We start from the raw sequence: 23,700 nt of genomic DNA, 5'->3' as shown, positions 1-23,700 counted from the left end.
CTTCTTCTGTCGTATTAATTGTCTGCTAACAGTGGAGGTTCATAAATATTAATGAATAATCAAGTCTACTTCATCTTTGTGTTTCCAGGCAGGATTATGCATAACAATTCCTGAGAAATGAAGATTTATGTTATTATAATAGAGTCGTGTCAACATAGTCCTCCCAGGATAAAAGCCAGTTCCTAAACTTACAGCAAAGCTAACAATGATGGGATAAATACACCTGTTACCAGTCTGTTAAATAAACTGAACTCTTAGGGTACAATTACCCTTTAATCCCACCCCTCCTGAAGAATTTGTTATCCCTACCACTCCACCCTTGGATACAGCCTTGGATTTGTATCATAGCTTTTCCAATTGCTCTCTAGTAATAACAGGTCCTCTGACTATTTTCAGTTAATAAAACTTAATCTAACAAAGTTAGATTTCCAGCTATTATCAAAACCCCAGACTCACATTCAAATCTGAAGTTTCCCTCCTCCCCCATTGTGGACCTCCCTCGGGGTTAAACTCCTCTTTTTCTCACTCTCTACCTCCCCGGGGCCTTTCCAGGGTAGTTGGGGGTTTGAAGGGGAGGCAAGGGACAGAAAAAGCCTTCTGGGTGTGGCCAAGAGCTTTGATGAGTTTCGGAGAACCCTCTTCCTGGGGACCCCCTCCCCTGGTGTAGTTGGTCCTCCAGTTGACTGTGTACAAGCTTCTCAACCCCCACCCCAACCCAGCCACTGCTTCCAACGGTGTCCCCAGCTTCTCTCTGTTATAGGCACCCAACCAGGGCAGAAAGGCTTTTGGGGCAGAGTTCTTTTCAGGTTGATCCCTCAAACGCCAGAGAACCCATGTCAGTGTCTCCAGGTGAGTTGTCTCTTTGTGGTTTCTTTCTCTCGGGCTTACAGAGAAGGAAGAGGCCCTCTCTCCTCAGCCCCCTGGGGTGGAGCAGGGGGTGGTACACTGCACATTGGCAGCTGCCTCCTGGCCTCTTGAACCCTTGATGAAATCTTTGCCTTTTTTTACATATCTGCCAGGTGGCGGATGGGATAGGGGTCAAAGCTGGTTTCATAATTATTGCAATTATAGTGCAGCACCTGTTGTTCTTGGCCCCCAGTGCTTTTGCTAAAGCATTAAGAGGATAGAAAAAGTTGTGTTTAACATCCTGTCACACAAAAATGACACAAAAGAGACTTTTTATATAAGCAACTCAAAAGGAAGGGGAGAATGAAGTGATCCATGAGGGGAAAGAAAGGCATTAATAACACTGCTTTTGGGCTGTTACTTTGTGCCAGGCTGTACACTAGGTTCTCTGCTCAGACCACATCATTTAATCCTCACCTCAACCTGCATCCTCCTGCCGTTTTACAGACGAGAAAAATGAAGTTAATTCTTTTCTCAAGAACACAAGGTGACTTTGAGTCCAAAACCCACACACTTTAACTGAAGCTGAGAGGGAGGATAACAACTCTATAAAAGCCATTAATAAGAGAGCTTTAGACCCATAGAGAAAGGCATGGGTCCCCGCTGCTTTTGAGAGTGTGATTTGGAATCCCACTGATATGTTGCTGATTCTGTAACAGACCAATGTGGCATCTTAGAAAACTGTCACATAAAGTCTAAACTCTTCCACCCGGTTACACCATTCTCGCCATTCCCAACTGACCAACATGGGCCCTCCACTGCCACTCAAACAATTGCTTTCTTGGCCAAGAATGCCAAATTCGGCTTCTTCTTCTCAGCACAGAGCTTTAGTGTTTTTACCTCCAACCAGGAACGTTCATCCAGTGCTTCTTTGGCAATCTATGTTCATTGTTTTATTTCAAGATCCGACTCAGAACTCACATCTTGAGTTGGTTTTACCTGATTCATCCCATCCTCAGCATTCATTCATTCATTCATACCTGTCCCACTTTTCCTGAGGACCAAGAAATTGCCTTGCAATTTTCTTTTACTACCACTAGATGGGGACCTTAAGATGAAATGCTGATTCAGTTGCCCAAGAGAAATTAGGAAACATAGGCTGAAGTTTGGTTTCTAAACCAGTCAAGTAAGGCAGCAGGCAGTTACATATACATATACATATACATATACATATACATATACATATACATATACATATACGTCATATGCATACACATATAAATACACATACACATACATGTCATATACATACACATATGTCATATACATACACATATGTCATATACATATACATATATATCATATACATATACATACACATACATATATGCTATATACATATACATATACGTCATATACATATACATATACATCCGGAACTGAATAATTGAGTAGGTGAAATGCAACTTTGCAAGAAGCTGGGGCTGCCTAGATTAGGTTTGTATTATATGATCTCACGTGCAGGATCCTAGCATGATTACAATATGTAGCATGTGATTATTGAATCATATACTACATCATTTTTCTCATGCAGAAATCAAGTCCCAAAGATGTGAAGCGATTTATCAAAGGGTAAAAACTAAAATAGTAATGTTATTTTGAAATTGTTCTATTCCATTTCATGGTATCTATGGTGTATTGCAGGTAACTGTAGGTAACAGTAGGCTGAAATTAAAATTTTTGGATTCATTCGACTTTCCCACATCTCTACAACATTCCTAGGAATACCCATATCACCAGCCATGGCAACCAGTTTTGAGCCCCTACTATGTGTTAAGCATCATTTTAGGTAACACATTACATAGCTAAATTCATGTAGTCCTCAGAAAAGGTATTACCATCATTTCTATTTTTAGATGAGAAAATGGAGGCTCAGAAATGTTACCAGGCAGAGTCGGCAAGTGAATGCACAGGGATTCAAACCCAGATCCGATGGAGACCAAGGTGTGCTACTGTTCACTAGGCCCTCTGTCTGTACCATGCTGGGCAACCAGGACACTCCAGAAAGCCTTCTTCATGGACTTCTCCTAGGCTCAGGCAATCCTCCTTGCCTCAGCCTCCCAAAGTGCTGGGATTACAGGCATGAGCCACCACATCTGACCCAATGTATTAACTATCGTCACCATGATGTATGATTGATCTTTTGAATTTATTCCTCCTCACTGAAACTTTGTGCCTTTTGATCTGTTATCTCTCTTTTATCCATCCCAGCCAATTCCTGCCCCATCCCCTAGTAATCAACATTCTACCCTTTCTTCTATGAGTTCAACTTTTTTAGATTCCACATAAAAGTGAGACGATGTGGTATTTGTTTTTCTGTGCCTGGTTTATTTTACTTAGCATGATGTCCTTCAGGTTCATCTGTGTTGTCACAAATGACAAGATTTCCTTTTTTATGACTGAATTTTCTTTATCCATTCATCTGTTGATGGACACTTAGGTAGATCCCATATCTTGGCTATCGTGAATAGTGCTGCAATAAACATGAGTGCGGGCAGGGCGCGGTGGCTCAAGCCTGTAATCCCAGCAGTTTGGGAGGCCGAGGCGGGTGAATCACGAGGTCAAGAGATCGAGACCATCCTGGTCAACATGGTGAAACCCCGTCTCTACATAAAGTACAAAAAATTAGCTGGGCATAGTGGCACGTGCCTGTAATCCCAGCTACTCAGGAGGCTGAGTCAGAATTGCCTGAACCCAGGAGGCGGAGGTTGCGGTGAGCCGAGATCGCGCCATTGCACTCCAGCCTGGGTAACAAGAGCGAAACTCCGTCTCAAAAAAAAATGAAATAAAATAAAATAAATAAAAATAAATAAACATGAGCACACAAATGTCTCTTTGACATACTGACTTCATTCTCTTTGAATATACATACCCAGCATCAGGATTGCTGGATCATAGGGTACTTCTATTTTTAGCTTTTGGGGGAAACTCCATACCGTTTTCCATAACAGCTGTACTAATGTACACACTCTCTTCTTTTTAAAACCCCATTCGCAAGGCAATTAAGCAGATTCTGACAAAAGCTTACATGTGCAAAAGTCTCACCTAAGGTAAAAGTCTCTGGTTTTGATAGTTTTCCCTCTGAAACCATCTTAAGAACTAGAACCATGGCATTAAGAAACATTATCATAATATGACATCTGTGTGAAGCCTAAAGGAAATTCCACCCCATGTAAAATTAATTATTCCTTCTAACCAGTCATTGGGCACAGTTTAGGGGTCTCATGTAACACTCAATTCAGATATAAAGAAATGACCAACTCATATTTTGAAAACTTTAGCCACACTGAAGTATGAATGAGGATGAATGCTTCCTCCAGTATCTTGGCCCGCAGACCCCCAGCTGTCCACCCTGAGCAAAGAGGAGGCCCATCAACATCATCCCAGGTGAGCACTCAAGGAGAAAACTGATTACGATGTGTGCTGAAAGACACTGAGGAATACTATACAGAGAAACACGCAACCACAATCACATGATCTTTAAAAATTTGTCACCATCATGGTGTAACTGGGGCAGTAAAACTTCAACCAGATTTCCTGGTTCCCACATCGGGAGATGAACCCAGGCCACGGCAGTGAGAGTGCTGAATCCTAACCACTAGACGACATAGGCTCTTGGCTGCTCTAACACTGAAGAATAGGGAAAGGGGTCCCGAAGGTACTGTTCATGGACCCAAAGGGTTTCGCAGAAGGAGGGGGGGTTGGAGGAGGGTGGTGGGTGTGTGCGTCAGAGAGAGAGAGAGAGAGAGAGAGACACAGACACAGACACAGACACAGACACAGACACAGACACAGACACAGACACAGACACAGAGAGAACGAGAACACAGCTCCCACACTGTTGTGGGAGGGAAGGTAGGAAAAGCTGAAGTTTTAACCCTTGAGTTATTCCCTCCCCATTCATGTTCTCATCCAATGAAAGGAGTTCTTTCAAACTTCCTCTGGAGTGATTGATGTGATCGATGTTTGACTCTGATACCGGACTGGCTACTAGGTCTACAACCCTGAGTTACAGAGCCCCCTCAGCGGGAATTTGGGACAAAAGAACGCCACCTGGCTTTCCCTACCTGGCCCATGCACGGAAAAAACCAGACAAACACTTTATATTTGAAACATTTCTGGTCTCCAATGGAGGTGTGGAGCCGGGAAATTCCTGCATTTGAAACCCCTCCCCTAGCAGACCCAGGAAGAGAAGTTTCTTTAACACTGTCCCTCAATGGGCGTCACATAAAAAATTAAGTTTTGTAATAACAAATTCTGTTTGTAAAATTATGTATGTAGTTATCCAAATACTAATAATCAATGATTAATTAGCAACTGAATGCTATAGATGAAACGTCCTAAGATGTTAGGTAACAGAGCCTCTATAAATCAGACTAGTCTGGCTTGGCTTCACAGCCTTTCAAGGCGCACAGGCTTGGGAACTCAACAGCAGCACGTCTTTTAGCCAATGTATTATTAACAGAAAAGTCACACTCTGCAAGATATTTAAAGAGGCTTATTGTGAGCCAATATGAGTGACTACAGCCTGTGTTAGTCTCAAGAGGTCCTGAGAAAATGTGCCTGAGACAGTCAGGTTACAGTTTGGTTTTATACATTTTATGGAGACAAAAGTTACAGGCAAAGACATAAATCAATACATGTAAGAGATACACTGGTTTACCAGAAAGGCAGGATATCTCGAAGGTGGTGGGTAGGCAGGAGGTTGAGGGGAGGAAGTAGGTCATTGGTGGATTCAAAGATTTTCTGACTGGCAATTGTTTGAGAGTTAAGCTTTGTCTAAAGACTTAAGAAGTCAGTAACAGGGAAGGTTTGAGCTAAGATAAGGGAGTGGTGGAAGCCAAGGCCCTTGTTATGTAGATGAAGTCTCTTAGCTGGCAGCCCTCAGAGATCCTCAGAGTCAGGTTGGAATTTGGTATCTTATTGCCACAGAGAGCCTGTTTTGTCAGTCTTATGTATCTATTTTAATGTTAATGCTGGTCAGTTGTGCCTAAACTCCAAAAGGGAGAGGCGTGTCCAACTTCCCTTCCGTCAATGACCCGGAATTTAGTGTTTCAGATTTCTCTGGGGTCTCCTTGGCCAGGAGGGCGAGGGTCTGTTCAGGTGGTTGGAGGAGCTTAGGATTTATTTTTGGTTTATGATATTTATCCACAAAGACTGATTTTCTGATACTTAGAGTCTGACACCCTGACACATCTGGTACTACTTGTATTGTGACCGTGCCAGTTTCCAAGGAGAACAGCTAAGCTCCATCTGACAATAATTGATTTACTGGATTCATTAGTTCCCCCCAGCAATTTCAGCAGGGTTGTCTTGAACTAAGCTTCATACAGGGCTCAGGCCAGTTGAGCCTGTACTCCTGGAGGCTGTCCCCTAAGGGCCGCTCTGGCTCCTCCTGCAGTGTCTCAGCCAGGGATCTTCTGTCAAAGAGCACCTAGAGCTATTCCAAGTCTAAGTCAGTCCTGGGCAGCAAGTTTGTGGGCTGGCATGGGGGCTACAGAGATGACTGACATAGCCTTGGTAGCCTGGAGGAGCACGTAAGTCTTTATATAAATTCAGTTTAATGTAATGAGTACAATGATAGTGGCAAACAAAGGGAGCTAACGGAACAGGGAGGGAGTTAGCAAAGGCCTCCCAGAAGAGCTGGTAGAGGAAATATACCTTGAAAAGGTATCCAAGCCAAGGAAGAAAGCTGATGAGAAGGGTGTTAGGAGAAGAGAGAACCCGATGAGCCAAGCCAGAAACCTTGGCGCAGTGCAGTAGCAGCTAGTTTTGGCTCTTTGTTTTCGTTTTTCGAAGAGCTCATTTGCCAGCACATCATAAGCAAGGAACCAAAGTAACTTCTTAATTTTAGAGGTAACAAGACACTTGGTTAGAAGTAATAGAAGGTTGGTCTCAAGATACTGGGCTTTCTTGTGGACTCCAAGACAGCCACAGGCCTTCAGAAAGGGATATAACCAAGAACTTGAACACCGTCAGGCCCTTTTGACTTTCAGCTTGGCTTTCTTCTGATATCTTTCTCTCTCACTTTTCTCTTTCCTTCCTACCCTCTCTTTCTCCTAATGATGTCTCTGTTCCAGATGTCAGGACACATGGCTGCCAAGGTTCTTAAAATTTTAACACAATACCTTTATCTTCTGAAAAACTTATTTCTCCTTCTCCATTCTAGTTCCAAAACGTCCTGGAGAAGCACTGTAATTCCCTCACTTTGGCTGAGTTCTGACTTCTAGACCAACCAACTGCAGCAGGGGAGGTATGATATGGAGAAGGGACTGTAATTGGTCCCTATTTGGGCAAGTGCTCAACCCAGAACCAATCAACTGTGGCCAAATGTTAAATAGTCACCATGGCTCAAATGGTAACCATGTGGATGTGTGGGAATAGCAGTTCCCAGAAGAAAGGAGGTACTGGCAATAGATTCCAAGATGGAAGAGAGTGGCGGAAGACAAGTCTGCAAGGTAGAGAGGCTTGTGTGGCAGACTTGGGCTTTGCCCAGTGGATGACTCAGCATACAGGGTGGGGGCGCAGTGGGAGTCGGGTCATGATCTTGTGTGAAGGATGAGTATGTGACAGGTTAAACTTGTGGCAGGGAGAGCAATTAGAAGGAAATTGCTCTCATTGAGGCAATATCTTTTTATTTCATCTCATCGCATACTTGCAATGTTGTGTTTCCTTTTTTTTTTTTTTTTCTGGCTTCATCCTATTAGTATTCATCCCATTCTTCCCCTGGTTAATTTGCAAATGCTTACTCTATTAGTCAGGGTTCTCCAGAGACAGAACCAACAGCATATAGAGAGAGAATATGAGTGAGGATTTATTAGGGGAATTGGCTCACATGATTATAGAAGTGGAGTTCTACAACAGGCTGTCTGCAAGAATTTGGGACATTGGTGTCATGGCTCAGCCTAAGTCTGAAAGCCTGAGAACGAGGAAATCCATGATGTAATTCTTAGTCCAAAGCCAGAGGCCTGAGAACTCAATCCAGGGCACCACTGGTATAAAGAAGTCCTAGAATCCAAAGCTCAGAGAGCCTAGAGTTCTGATGTTGAAGCTCCAGGAGAGAGTTGTGGGTAGGGGTAGCTGCCTTTTCTCTGCCTTTTTTGTTCTATCGGGATGCCCAGCTGATTGGATGGTGCTTGCTCACACTGAGGGAGGACTTTCCCACTCAGTCCACTGTTTCTCATGCCAATCTCCCCTGGAAACTCTGACAGACACACCAAGAAGGAATGTTTTACCAGCGCTCTAGGTGTTTTTTTTTTTTCTTTTATAGAGACAGGGTTTCACCATGTTGGCCAGGATGGTCTGAATCTCCTGACCTCATGATCTGCCCGCCTTGGCCTCCCTAAGTGCTGGGATTACAGGCGTGAGCCACCGTGCCCAGCCTCTAGGTGTTTCTTAATCCAGTCCAGTTGACACCTAAACTTAAGCATCATACTTATTATATTAGTAGTTAGTTATCTTCCTTCACCCAAAGTTCATAAGCAAACTCTTCTCTTCTCTACTTTATTTCAAACAAGATGCAAACCAACTCTGCACAGTAAAGCCTTTTAATCCCCCATGGTTACCTCCCCGGATGAGACCTTTAAAATGTCCTTCCTCACTAACTTGTCCCTTCGACCTTCAGAATGCTCTACTCCGGAGGTTTATTGTAATGGTTTACCATACCTTATTTTAATAATGAAGAAGCATAGAGTAATGTTAAGAATATCAAATAAGAGAGAAAATGGATTGAAACAGACAGGACTGGAAAAGCAGGAGAGAAGCAGAAGAGCAGCCATGAGGGCCATGGGGCTTGGAACTCAAGGATGGGCCAGGGAGGGAAGAGGAGATTGGGCTTAAGTGAACAGGAGGCTCTGGAGCAGAGCAGTGAGAGAGGGAAAAGGAGAGGACAGGAGAGGAAAGACCAGAGTTGCAATCTAATTATTTTTAGTTGTTTATCTTTACTTCTTGGTGGGACTGCCTTTGTACCAAGATCAGTCTATCCTGGGTCCCAGATGAACATAGGTTACAATTTGCTAAGTCTCTTTGTGAAAGACATGGTTTAAAGATCTACCCAGTGAAGTCTTTTGGTTTTTAATTGGAATATAGATACAGAAAAGGACACCGACGTGAACAGTTCAATGAATCTTCACAAACTGAATATGCCTGACTAACCAGCACCCAAATCCAGAAATAAAATATTATCTGCACCTAGCAAGCCTTCATTGTGCTCATTTGGTCACTACTGACCTGCAAGGATAAGCAAAACCCTTGCTTCTAACAGGAGAGATTCAGTTCACCTGTTTTTGTTTTCCATGTCTGTCAACAGACTCCCATGGTGGAGTCTCTTTGGGGCCCAGCTCCTTCAGTTCAACGTTGTGTATGTGACATTCACCCACATTGTAGCAAGAAGTTGTAGATCATTTGTTCTCACTGGAACATAGAATTCCACTGGATGAATATGCCAGAATTTATCTATTCCTTCTCTTGATGAGCATTTGGATCATTTCTAGTTTGGAGTTACCGTGAATAGTGCTGCTATGACACATCCAGTTAGCTGTTAATATGAAAACTAGTGTTCTAAGTTTCCTATTTTCTTAGACTATTAATTTATTTGGCATCAAGGAATAGATCAAAGTTTTTAACCAGGCCTGAATTCAGCCCATTTAATCTTAAACACAGAGGACTGTGAAGGGCTATGGAGAGAGTGAGAGAGAAAGGAACAATAATAATAAAACTGAATAAAATTTTGCCTTAGGCCAAATGGAATTCAAGGGCAAGGTAAGATCACAAAACTATAGTGCACCTCAATCTCCTGGGACACTCTGCTTCCATAAGCTGGTCATCTTCTCTCACACCTAGCTTCACACAATAATAGATTATAATGTTTCATTTAATACATCATTCACATGCCATGATCACACTTCCCTCAGTGTCTGCCCATATTACCAGTTTTGTTAGAAGACAAATCTGAAATTTAATTATTCATTTTGCTGAGAGATACTGTTGGGTTTTAAATTGCTTCTCCCTCTCACCCCTTTTATTCTTTATATCTCCATATGCATTTGCCTTTGAGATTGGAATCGAGCCTCTTCATTATGCAAGAACAAAATAAAAATGATCTCTAAATAAGGCAATGCACAGTGGGCCTTCAGAGTTTGTAGTCAGAAACATGCACAGAGTTTTCCACTGTAAGAATTTTCTACCTTATTAGAGTTGACATTTAGTCTGTCATCTAAATTGAGGAAAATGACTCTTCTAAAATACACTGGCAGAGCCCTGATGACCTTGCCATCTGCATGAATTATTTTAACTTTGGAGTCTAATGAAAGATGTAGTAGCAAATGTTGCATTCCTATCTCATGGCTTTACCCAATAAGAATATTTCCTGTTTCCTACATGAAACGAAGGAGAGAGGAGAGGTGGGGAAACAAGGAGAGAAAAGCCCAGACAGGAGTGGGCATTACATCAGTCAGTAGCTGAATCATGACAGTGGTGTCTTGTAGATTTCACAGGTGCACTTAGGAAGCAGGTAGAAACATTTCTGGCTTGGAGGAAATACTGTCAGCCTGGCAATTGACTCTCTATAAATACTGTGTTTAGGATGAGAATTTGGAAGGAAAGTTCTGCCAACAAGCCTAAACAATTTTTCTACATCGATTGGTTCTTCCTTTGGAAAGGAAAATGTTTGATTTGAATAGTTTTGTATTTTAAAGTAGCTTTGAGCCCAGGAAAGAACACTAGATTAAGAGCCCAAAGACATGGTGCCAGTCCTATCTTTGCCATATATGAGCTATGCAACCCTGGGCAAATCATAACCTCTCTGGGCCTTCATGTCTTCACTGATGAGTCTCAAATAAGATAACCAGTGTGAACGTGCTCTCTGTAAATGGTAGAATGTTGCAATTATTATCGCTTGTTATAGCCCTGCTTCCTGCTGAGAGAAACTTGAGACAAGACATTTCCCTTGTGAAAATGAGTCTGACAGAAATCATGGGCCAGCTAATAATAGAAATGTTTGCACTCTATCCTTCTGTTAATTTTTCTATTCTTCCTGTGGATTTGAAAGCCATGTGGAAGGGCCAGGTGAGCCATCTGGACACTATAAGCAGTGTTGGGTTTGTCCCCGCCATGGTCATGGTTTTCTTGCTCTATAACTAGTGTGTGTATGTGGGCGTGTTGGCCAGGGGCACAGGAGGAGGAAAGTGGGAGGCCTGAGCTTCCAAATTATCAATAAACAGTGTTTGACTATAAAGATAAATTGGAAGAGAAAGAAAAGTGAAGTTAATGTCCTTTCTCATAGCAGGCTACGATCCTCTGTGGGGCACACCTTCCATGCTGTCTCAGCGGGGAAGACCACTGCAGTAGAATTTGAAAAAAGACCACCACCCACCCCCTGCCACCAGCTCTAAAAGATCCTGCAGTCATTAAGTACCCAAAGTTCCAACCTCAGGCCTTTTTGATCAAATGGAACCCAATGGGATGAGGACTTGTAACATGCAGGTAAGATAGGTAGGTAGACATCACATGATTTTTCCCACATGGTGGATGGCCTTGGATAGCATAACAGGCCTGAGGATCGAGACGGGGATGGGGCAAACAGAAAGATCAGAAAGGGTGCCAGGCTTTCAGAAAACCAGCTCACCACTGGGTTCTAGGGATAAAAGATCCAATCTCTGTCCTTATGGGAGTCAGTCTAGTGATGGCCCCAAAACATAGCAGATAATGGAAAGGTGAAAGTGGAAAGATATGGAAACCCATAAATCACAAGCTCAATATTCTCATTTCATAGGTGAGAAAACTGAGGCCCAAAGGGAGAGTAAGTGACCTGTCCAAGGTCCCAGGCTGGTGACATAGTCACAGCAAAGATCTAGACCTCCCGCCTCAGAGACAATTCCTCCTTCCCAGCATTCCTGCTTTTCCCCTCTCCCCAGGAGGCTGAGGCTTATTTAGCAGCTTGAACGTCCCAGGACTGGGTCAAGTATCTACACAAATATTCTGCTTTCAATCCTCCAAATATATCTCATGGGTAAGGTATTATTACTTATAATTTTATAATCTCCTCACATTCAGTGTGAGGAGATCACATTCAATTTACTTACCGCCTTGTAAAATTACAAGTAATGTATAAGGAGATAAGAATTTATAAGGAAGAGATCAAATCTATCCTTCCCTCCTTCCATAACTATAGAACTGTGGCCAGGCATAGAAAGCTAGACTACATTTTCCAGCATCTTTTGCAGCTAGGCATATAACTAAATTTTCTTCTGCAGAACAGAGGTGATGGATGCCACTTCCTGGGCAGGCAGAGCTTTTAAGAGAGTGAGGGTGCATCCTCAGCCCTCTGTCTCTTCCTCCACTGACTAGATGCATGTAATGTAAAGACCCTTAGGGAGAGTAGAGACCCAAGAGAAAAGAAACCAGTTCCCTGAGTCACTGCATGGAAGAAAGTCTCCAGCCTAACCAAACAGCTGTGTTAACTGAGCACAATATAAGCTTCTACAGTATTTCAGTCATTATGTAATGAGGTCTATTTGTACAGTGCTTATCTTATTACAATGAGATGTAACCTAGAATGGTTAAGTAACATACCCAAGACCATATAGAAATGTGGTGTCCTGATCATGATTATTACTAAGTCTAAAATCTAAACTCTTAAGCCATTAGTCTCCAAAGTGGGATATAAGATAACTCAATTAACTAAAACAATGCTATTAATATTTGTGTTTTTATTTCATGTATATTTTTAAATGTACATACCATACCAGTATAGTTGTATATGAATATATTTTACAAATAAAATACATATATTGGTGGTATGTGTTTGAAATCTTTTTACTGATGGGTGAACTATCTAAACAGCTTGCCCGAGCTGTCCTGGCGGTGAAATGGAGGTGAACATGAAGTGATGGTCTTGTGCCACCATTTGTTGTCTATTACATTCAGATTTCACACCAGAGGGGCCTTTTTGGATGTCATTTTTTCATTGATTACTGATTAATCTTTCCCACCAAGCCTCTATCCTTTGCAATTTAGAAAGAGAACAGAAAAAAACTTCTTTTGCTTTTCCTACTTTGTTTATCCTCCTGGAGCCTCTAGGCAATGTTCTTTTCAGGATCTATGACTAGGGTCTCTTGGAAAATGGATGTTTGTCACTAGGTGCCTCTACTCAGGCGTTTGTGAGCCTTGCTCTCCTGCATTCTCTTGTCCTCATGCTTATGCTTCCGCTAGGAGGTTTCACCTGAAGCCCACAAATATCCCTTTCTTGCCAGACTATAGGTTTCTTGTGGCCTGGACTGCTACGTATCTTCTCTGAAACTATTCTAAATTTCTCACCTGCTGCCTGGCCTCTTTATGATCAAGAATTTCAGCCCAACACATAGCACTTACTGGCACCCTTTTAGCATGCTCTTCCTCTTAGGCATTAAAAGACTTTTCCAGTTCCTATTTCTATATAACAAATTACCCCAAAACTCCGCTTCTTAAAATACTCAACATTTATTTTGCTCGTGAATCTGCAATTTTGGCAGGGCTGGGTGGAGAAGACTTGCCTCTGTTCCACTTGGCTTCAGCTGGGATGATTTGAGGCTGGGAACTGGAATCAGCTGCAGGCTAACTTACTCATGTGTCTGCTGGTAGAGACTGGCTGTCAACTTGTCTAATGCTGTTGGCTAAAACAGCTACCCGTGGCTTCCCCATGCAGCCTGGACTTCTTCACGACATGGTGGCTGGGTCTCAAAGGTGAGTGTCATGAGAGAGAGAGCCAAATGGAAGTCATACCACCTTTTATGACCTAGGTTTAGAAGTCCCAGTGTCACTTCCACTACATTCTACTGATCAAAGCAATTATAATGTTCCCCTAGCCCCAGTTTCAAGGAGAGGAAAAATAGATTTCATCTCTTCATGGGGGAGTGGCAATTTCTAGGAAGCACATGTGGAAGCAGAAATATTGCTGTGCCATTTAGGGAAAATATAGTTAGCCATAGGGATTCTTGTGATGGTGATGTTGTAGGCTCTCCTGATCAAGATATTTTATTTCTTTACACTTTTAATTATCATAAGGGTACTTAGGTCAATCTCAAATTGCAAACTTCAAATGTTCTGCCCTTTGACTTAAATGTTCAAAATTAAAACAAAAATTATCTATAATTTGTAGGAAAACCAACACAGATTTATATTCTTTTTTTTTTTTTGAGACAGAGTTTTGCTCTTGTTGCTCAGGCTGGAGTGCAACAGTGCAATCTCGGCTCACTGCAAACTCCACCTCCCGGGTTCAAGCGATTCTCCTGCCTCAGCCTCCCAAGTAGCTGGGATTTCAGGCATGCGCCACCACACCCAACTAATTTTGTAGTTTTAATAGAGACGGGGCTTCTCCATGTTGGCCAGGCTGGTCTTGAACTCCTGACCTCAGCTGATTCGCCTGCCTCAGCCTCCCAAAGTGCTGGGATTACAGGCATGAGCCATCATGCCTGGCTATATGTGCTTTCTTAAAAAAACAGTTTGTCAGGAATAAAATAAGATTCTTATTTTTTATGCCAGCACAGAGCATGATCTTACATTGATGCTTGTTCTGATGCTGGTAGGTGACATGATTTTTCAAGAGCTTTCAAAACAAATTTTTCTCTTGCTGTCTGCACACAAATTTCCATCTGTTCATGGTTGACATGGGCAGTGCTCCAATTCTCTTCAAGGTCATTTGCAGCAAACTTTTATTACATCACAGTAAACACTTGATAAAACTACTTGCAGAATTACCGGAAGAACACACGTCAGTGCACTTCAACCAACGGCACTCTGGGATCTGTCTACAGCTTCCTACCGAGAATGAGGCAGTGATTCAGCATGATCCCTAGCCATGTTTGTAAAAATGAACACTTTGGAAAGCAAGGAAACCTAAACTAATTAACCTACAAGACATATTCAAGATTGGCCACCAGTGAATTTGCCTCAAAAGTAAAGCTAAACTCTGCTCTGTGCTTCAAAGGCACACCATGAAATTGGAAGCGGGCTGTTTATCTCATGCAGATATATTCTGGCTTGCTAACTCATCTTATTGAACACTCCTGCTCATTAATCTTCCTGAAATAGATCCTGTTCCCAATTTCTACTGTCTCCATCCTGCTAGAGGCCTCATTATCTCATGCCTCCATGCAATTGCCTGACTGGGCTTTCTTTCTCCCCTCTCCAGTCCATGCCCTGACAGGGATGGTCCCCAGTTCAAGAGCTTTCAGTGGCTATAAATTAAAACTTACATTCATTCATCCAGTGGTAGAGGCCCTTGATATCTGGCCCCAGACTGTGTTCCAACTTCATCTCCTGTTGTTTCTTTTCATGCACTCTCTCCTCCAAAATGAACCACTGAGCTCTCATAACAGAGTCCACTTAAAAAAAAACATTACACCTTGGTTCCTGATGTTCCCTCAGCCTAGAGTACTATTCTCTTGACCTGTCCAAATCCTACCTATAAAATGCTTCCAGGCAGCCTTCCCAAATCTCTGCAGCCGAAAGGGATCCCTTCCTCCCTCCTGTGGACTCTTTATCATTTATACCTCTCTAGTTACTCACAATTACCTTTTCTACCTTGTATTATAGTAATTTAAGAACAGGTATTAATTTTCTTATTAGACTAGGAGTTTCTTCCTGATAGAATATATGTCTATGTTTCAGCTTTGAAATTGCCAAAGCATCTAGCCAGCATTTGACACATGAGGCTCCAATTCAACGTTTATCACTCCAAACTCATCTGTTTCCCCTCCAAATCTGTACCTTCTTCTGACTTGTCTCTTCTGCTAATGATGCCGTCTGTTTTCCCCACTGATAGTACCACCGCCCCCCAGCCCCTGCCCGCATCTATTTTTTTTCATTGCATTTCCCCGACTGCTACTTTCATACTCCACTTTCTTATGACCTGAGCGTTTGTAATAACCTAATAAGGTTCTGGCCTTCATCTCCGTCCTCAAATTTATCTGATAAAAAGCCACTGGCTTAGTGTTCCAACAGTACTGTTCCACGTGAGTACCCCTCTTTCTCAGCTTTAGGCAATTCCTGATTGCCTGTCACACAAGTCCCAATGCCTTAATCTGGCATTTGAGAGCCTTCCCTAGTCTCACCCTGACCTTTCTAGCTTCGTGTCCCAGTTTTCCTACACCAGACCCTTTCCTCTAACAAACCGAAGACTCCCTCCCCACTTGGCCTCACTCCCATCACTTGAGCTGTGTTGTGATCTGGATTCCACCCTTGCCTCTTAGAATCCTAACTGTCCTAGATCGTAGGCCAAACTCCATGTCCTTCATGAGACCTTCTCAGATCCTCTCATCCAAAAGTTCTCTCTGGATATACCAGTTTGCCCCATTCTGGTGATTCTTACCTCATTACATCTCTCAGAGCCTGTCTTCTCCTTTGTTCAAGTCTTATACAAAAACTTATAAAAGTTTTTGCAGGGATTACCCTGCAAGCCAGTCCTTTACACCTTCTGTGACTAACGAGTTAAACTTTTACAAACAGAATTATTAAAATAGGTCATTTTAATATGCAATTTCTAAATATTTGTTAGATTCATATTCATAAATCTTATTTCACTCAACACAGCACATTTGCTAGATTAGCCATCCTGTGGTTAGCAGATCCTGAACATTTCTTTGGGTATCTACCATTTGGTGAACTCCTGCCAACTTCCAAGGGCAGATACATGCACCTCTCTGCCTGAGGGCTTTCTCTGTAGCCTATGGGACCTTGGACAGGAGCAGTCCATCAGACCATTCCCCCAGAGCAGCTCTCAACCAACAACCAACAACCAACAGGGGCTGGTATATGCACGCCCCAAGTCCCTCACCCCTTAAGTGGGATAAATCTGAGGAATATGTCTTATATAATTATCTAACGTTCCCTCGGGGTTAAGTTCCAGGCACTCAAAAGGTCGCTGGCTTGATAGTGAACTATCTATGGGCTGTCTTCTCTTCCCTGTGCCATCACCCACTCTTTCCTCCTGGTGTCTTTTGCCCTTCTTAAATAAACCACTTGCCTTGGAGTCCTTGTCCCTGGATTTACTTCTGAGGGAAGCCAAACTAGGACACCCGGTAACAGAGCTAACAGCTACCTTATGAGAAAGGTAATGCACTTCCCATGAGGTTTCTGTGAGGGTGTCATATTCAGAGATGTCTCTGAATATGACACCTCTTCACAGGGCAGCAGGAGAGAGAATGAGTGCCAAGCTAAGAAGAACACCCCTTATAAAACCATCGGATCTTGTGAGAACTCACTCACTATCATGAGAACAGTGTGGGGGAAACTGCCCCCATGATTCGGTTATCTCTACCTGGTCCCACCCTTCCTTGACACATGGGGATTATTACAATTCAAGTTGAGATTTGAGTGGGGACACAGAGCAAAGCCATATGGCTTAATATAAAGTTGGTTCCCTCTCTCTTCTCCTCCCTGGCAACAACCATAATGAGTTTCCATTTCAGACTGAGTGGTTTCCATTTCTGGCCTCCTCTGGTACTATGATGTATCTATCACTCACATTTAGGCATGTAATCCAGGCAAGTAGAATTTCTTAGACCCACCCCTCAGATCTGTCTTCCATTCTGTGGACAAGGAGATCTTTACAAAACTCCCCTGCTTGAGATCTCTCCTCTGCAGGGTTCAGCCCAAGCTCCTCACATGGCATTCAAGGACCCTTCATATCTATCCAACACTCACACCTGTCTTTCTGGCCTCATCCCCTGTTTCTCTCCCACCACCCCTGGGCCCTATTTGTGGCCAACCTTGTGGGGCACATGGTTGCTTTCCCTCCCCTCCCCCCTTTTGTATTGTTCTTTCCTCCTGGGAGGTCCTTCTCCCATTACCCTTATTCCCTTATGAGGCAACACCTCATCTGAAGACCATGAGCTCAGTTGTCTGTTCTGGGAACAATTCTGGGCCAGATTGGTTGTGTTCAAGTCCCAGCTCCAATACTAAGCAACTATGTAACATGGGACAAGTTAAAGTTTTCTGTTTCCTCTTCTGAAAGATTTGTATAATAGTGCCTAACTTAAGGGTTGTTGTGAGATTTAAGTGGGTGGAAAATACACCACAATTAAACAGTGTCTGGCACTTAAAAAATCACTTAATACATATTAACTACTATTAGAAGTAGCAATTTTAGTAGTATTAATATTAGTATTATTTATCTTCATATGCCAGAGCAGAGATTTTCTACTGGGGAGCATGCATTTGTGAAACTTTTGAAAAATAGACCTTCCTAGGATTCATCCCACACCTATTAAGTAAAAAAGTCTTAGGATACATGTATTAGTCCATTCTCAGCTGCTATGAAGAAATACCTAAGACTGGATAATTTATCAAGAAAAGAGGTTTAATTGACTCACAGTTCCACAGGACTAGGAAGACATCAGGAAACTTACAATCATAGTGGAAGACACCTCTTCACACGGCAGCAGGAGAGAGAATGAATGCCAAGCTAAGAAGAACACCCCTTATAAAACCATCAGATCTTGTGAGAACTCACTCACTATCATGAGAACAGTGTGGGGGAAACTGCCCCCATGATTCAATTATCTCTATGTGGTCCCACCCTTCCTTGACACATGGGGATTATTACAATTCAAGTTGAGATTTGAGTGGGGACACAGAGCCAAGCCATATCAACACAGATTAGAGGAAAGTAAGTAGACATTATAACTTAATGCATTATAAGCTCTTAGACCAAAAAAAGGAACATCTGTGGGCTAATTTCCAAAAGTTGAAAGTCTATATGTTAATAGTGTTGTGTCGATGTTAATCTCCTGGTTTCAATAAATGTGTAATAAACAGAATTAAAAACAAAAACCATATGATCATCTCGATACATGCAGAAAAAGCATTTGATAAAATCCAGCATCGCTTTATGCTAAAAACCCTCAACAAAATAGGCATAGAAGGAACTTATCTTAAAGTAATAACAACCATATATGACAAACCCACAGCCAACATAATTCTGAATGCGGAAAAGTTAAAAGCATTCTCCCCAGAAACTGGAACAAGACAAGGATACCCACTTTCACCACTTCTATTCAACATAGTACCAAAAGTCCTAGCCAGAGCAATCAAGCAAGAGAAAGAAATAAAGGGCATCCAAATTGGAAAAGAGAAAGTCAAACTGCTGCTGTTTGCCAATGATATGATCATATACCTAGAAAACCCTAAAGACTCATCCAAAAATGTCCCAGATGTGATAAGTGAATTCAGTAAAATATGTTACAAAATCAATGTATACAAATCAGTCACATAGCTATACATCAATGACCAAGCTGAGAATCAAATCAATAACCCAATCCCTTTTATAACAGCTGCAAAATAATAAATACATAAAATACCTAGGAATATACTAACCAAGGAGGTGAAAGTTATCTAAAAGAAAAACTACAAACCCCTGCTGAAAGTAATCATAGACGACACAAACAAATGGAAAAACATATCATGCTCACGGATAGGCAGAATAAATATTGTGAAACTGACCATACTGCCCAAAGCAATCTACAGATATAATACAATTCCCATAAAAGTACCATTATCATTTTTTCACAGTACTAGAAAAAACAATCTGAAATTTCATACAGACCAAAAAAGAACCTGTATAGCCAAAGCAATACTAAGCAAAAGGAACAAGTCTGGAGGCATCTCATACCTGATTTTAAACTATATTACATGGCTATAGTTACCAAAACAGCATGGTACTGGTATCAAAATAGGCACTTAGACCAATGGAACAGAATAGAAAACCCAGAAATAAAGTCAAATACTTACTGCCAACTGATCTTCAACAAAGCATACAAAAACATAAATTGGGGAAAGGACCATCTATTCAATAAATAGTGCTGGTAAACTGGTAAGACACATGTAGAAGAATGGAACTGGATCCCCATCTCTCACCTTACACAAAAATCAACTCAAGATAGATCAAAGACTTAAATCTGGGACCTGTAATCATAAAAAAAATTTTTTTTTCACTGTTCAAGGTTTATTGGGGGTTTTAGTTGGTCTAACACTTGGATAGTTGGTTGCATTGTTTATATGTAGATCTTTTTACATTGTATGGTAATGTACACTACTGATATATATAGTTCACAAAACAAGATCCTTTGGAACAAGACATGCGATATTGGATCTATACACTGAATGCCAGGATGTGACTGACTGGGAAAAAATGTTGGACTAGGTATGTTCAGTGAAGGAGCCAGGAAGTTATATAACAAATGAACATCTCTCTGGCTCAAGGGGCAACTGCAGCATGTGCAGCATTGGCAGTGGTGCTCTGAGGTAGCAGAACTATTTCACACTAACCAGTTTAGGACTACACAAGGTTACCACCATCCAGCATCAGAATATAGCTGTAGGACTTTACAAACCATTCCTATTTCTAACTTCTGGAATTGATGTTTTCCCCAATCCATCTTAAAATATTACTGCTTTAATCACAGATCAGATAAAAAGGACAACATGCACAACCTCCAGCTAAAATCCTGTTGTAGCCTAGACAGTGAAATGGTATGACATCAGAAGACTTTAAAATTGCAGCTCTTTTTGGATCCCCCAAAGTGTATCCTCACTCTTCTTCAAACGGGCCTCTTCCTCAGGAGTCAGAGTCACCTTCACAACATCTGAGATTCCATTCTGTCCCAAAATGCAAGGAACACTAAGGAAGACATCATCCTTTATTCCATAGAGACCCTTAATCATGGTGGAAATTAGGTGCACCTGCCTAAGATTCTTCATTATAGTCTCTGCCAAATCTGCCACAGAGAGTCCAATGGCCCAGGATGTGTAGCCTTTGAGTTTGATCACCTCATAAGCACTCTCAACCACCTGCTTGTGAACCTCTTTCCACTGTTCCTTATCAGTATCAGTCCCTAAATCTGGGTGCAGAGTCTTCAGGGAGACACCAGCAACATTCACTCCACTCCATACAGGCACACTGGAATCTCCATGTTCCCCAAGGACCCACCCATGACAGCTTAATGGGTGAACTCCCAGCCTTTCTCCCATCAGGTAACGGAATTGGGCTGAATCCAGATTGCAACCACTTCCAATAACACGGTTTTTGGGAAAGCCACTTATCTTCCAAGCCACATAGGTCAAGATATCCACTGGATTTGAAACAATAAGCAACTTGCAGTTTGGGCTGTATTTTACAACATTAGGAATGATGAATTTAAAGATGTTCACGTTACGCTGGACCAAATTAAGACGGCTTTCTCCCTCTTGCTGATGTGCCCCAGCCGTAATAATGACCAGCTTGGAGTTTGCAGATACATTATAGTCTTTGCCAGAGACAATCTTTGGTGTTCTAAGGAAAAGGCTGCCACGTTGGAGATCCATCATCTCTCCCTTCAATTTGTCTTCAATGACATCAACAAGAGCAAGTTCATCTGCCAAGTCCTTCATTAAGATACTGATGGCACAGGCCATACCAACAGCACCAACCCTAACAACTATAATCTTATTCTGGGGGGTCTGTTCTTCCTTTAGAAGATTATGAATCAGCTGATCCTTGAGAGTTGCCATTTTGGACTTGGAACCAAAAGGAACCAGGAATGCACGTCGGGCGGGCGTTGGGGGCACACAGCAGTGGGATCCGGACTTGGCGGCAGCTACTCCAGCACTATCATAAAAATTTTATAAGATAACATGAGAAAAACTTCTGAACATTGGCTTAGGCAAAGAATCCATGACTAAGACCCCAAAAGCAAATGCAGCAAAAACAAAAATAAATAAATGAGGCCTAATTAAACTAAAAAGCTTCTTCACAGCAAAAGAAGCAATCAGTAGAGTAAACAGACAACTCAGAGATTGGAAGAAAATATTCACAAACTATGTATCCAAGAAAGGACTAGTATCCATAATCTATAAGGAACTCAAACAAGTCAGAAAGAAAAAACAAATAATCCCTTCAAAAAGTGGGCAAAGGATATAAATAGACATTTCTCAAAATAAGATACACAAACAGCCAACAAACACATGAAAAAATGCTCAACATCACTGACCATCAGGGAAATGCAAATTAAAACCACAATAAAACACTACTCCTGCAAGAATGGCTATAATTAAAAAGTGAGAAAACAATAGATGTTGTTGTGGGTATAGTAAAAGGGGAACATTTTCACACTGCTGTTGGGAGTGTAAATTAGTACAACCAGTATGGAAAATAGTGTGGAGATTCCTTAAAGAACTAAAAGTAGATCTAACATTCGATTCAGCAATCCCACTACTGGGTATCTACCCAAAGGAAAAGAGTCATTATGTGAAAAAGACACACGCACATGCATGTTTATAGCAGCACACTTCACAATTGCAAGGATATGGAATCACTCTAAGTGCTCATTGACCCAAATGAGTGGATAAAGAAAATGTATATACACAATATGGAATACTACTCAGCCATAAAAATGATGAAATAATGTCTTTTGCAGCAACTTGGATGGAACTGGTGGCCATTATTCTAAGTAAGTTACTCAGGAATGAAAAACCAAATACCATATGTTCTCATGTATAAGTGGGATCTAAGCTATGAGAATGGAAAAACATGCAGAGTGATGTCATGGACTGTAGGGACTTGGTTAGGGGAGGCTGGGAGAGAGACAAGGGAAAAAAGACAACATATTGGGTACAGTTACACTGCTCTGATAAAAAAGTGCTCCAAAATCTCAGAATTCACCACTAAATAACTTATCCATGTAACCGAAAACCACTTGTACCCCAAAACCTATTGAAATTTTTTTAAAAAGTGTGGAATGGGAACTTATCTGGGGAAAGCTGGGTGAACAATATACAGAAACTCTATATGTTATGTTTCCAATCTTTTTGTAAGTCTGAAATTAAGTCAAAATAAAGTTCTAAAAATCTTTAAGATGGAGCATGCGTATTATCAAAAGGCTCCATTGGCGAGTGATGTCGCTATGCACCCTTGCTTAATTACTGCCTAGAGCACCACTAGGTACCTGCTTCTGTCAGGTGGATTGAATGACTCATTCAAGGTGCCTTGGATCATCATTTAATGCTGTGTGTTCCCTTGGTGATCTCCCTGGAGAAAGTATAAGCACCCAATAGACAGGGCCATTTAATTTTTTTGTTGCCCTCACAGGACCTAGCATAATATACTATAGATTTTGACAATAGACAGCATTTGTTTAATTGAATTTAATTAGCACTTCTATGCATTCTCAAGAGAGTTGTTAGATTCCCTAGGAATACTCTCTTCTATCCCAAGATATGAATTTCTTTAAACTCATTATTGTACCTCAGAATACAGATGAATAGTTTTGAACTTATCTCTTTCTAAACTTACATGTCTTACCTGGAGAGAGTTTAGAAGAAAACAGAAAAGTAGAGTGTTCAATTTAGCCATTTCTCTTAAGTCCTGCAACTCATTGCAATCATAATCTAATAAGGAAAAATTCTTTTAGAAAAACTACTCATTTATTATCCTAGGAGGCAAGAAAATCCTGAAATCAATCAGGAAGGCTAAGTCGAAAGCCTTGGGTAAAGAACATGTAATAAAGGCACACGGAGAAAGCATCCTTAAGAAGTGATTTGCCCCCTAAAGGAAAGCTCTGTGGTGCTGAAGGAGAAATAACTATTTCAACAATATCATATTTTGTCAATGTCATTCAAAGTATGCTAGATGGGGGCCGGGCACAGTGGCTCACACTAGTAATCCCAGCACATTGGGAGGCTGAGGTTGGCAGATCACTTGAGGCCAGCCAGGAAATCTATACCAGCCTGGCCAACATGGCAAAACCCCGTCTCTACTAAAAATATAAAAATTAGCCAGTCATG

General features: G+C 41.6%; 1 protein-coding gene across 1 annotated transcript; it reads right to left on the bottom strand.

Annotated features, from left to right (window-relative positions):
• Window positions 1–20,404: 20,404 nt before the first annotated feature.
• LOC105722312 (L-lactate dehydrogenase A chain-like) lies at window positions 20,405–21,469 on the bottom strand. Its single transcript, XM_064383466.1, has one exon. It carries the CDS (start codon window positions 21,427–21,429, stop codon window positions 20,431–20,433), a length of 999 nt encoding a protein of 332 aa, XP_064239536.1. The 5' UTR covers window positions 21,430–21,469; the 3' UTR covers window positions 20,405–20,430.
• Between the last annotated feature and the right edge of the window lie 2,231 nt (window positions 21,470–23,700).

Source organism: Aotus nancymaae, unplaced genomic scaffold (assembly GCF_030222135.1).
Source record: "Aotus nancymaae isolate 86718 unplaced genomic scaffold, 86718_ANA_hifiasm-v0.15.2.pri h1tg000032l_0, whole genome shotgun sequence".
NCBI classification, from domain to species: domain Eukaryota; kingdom Metazoa; phylum Chordata; class Mammalia; order Primates; family Aotidae; genus Aotus; species Aotus nancymaae.
Note: the sequence above shows the minus strand (reverse complement) of the source record. Positions and strands in the feature narration are given on the sequence as shown.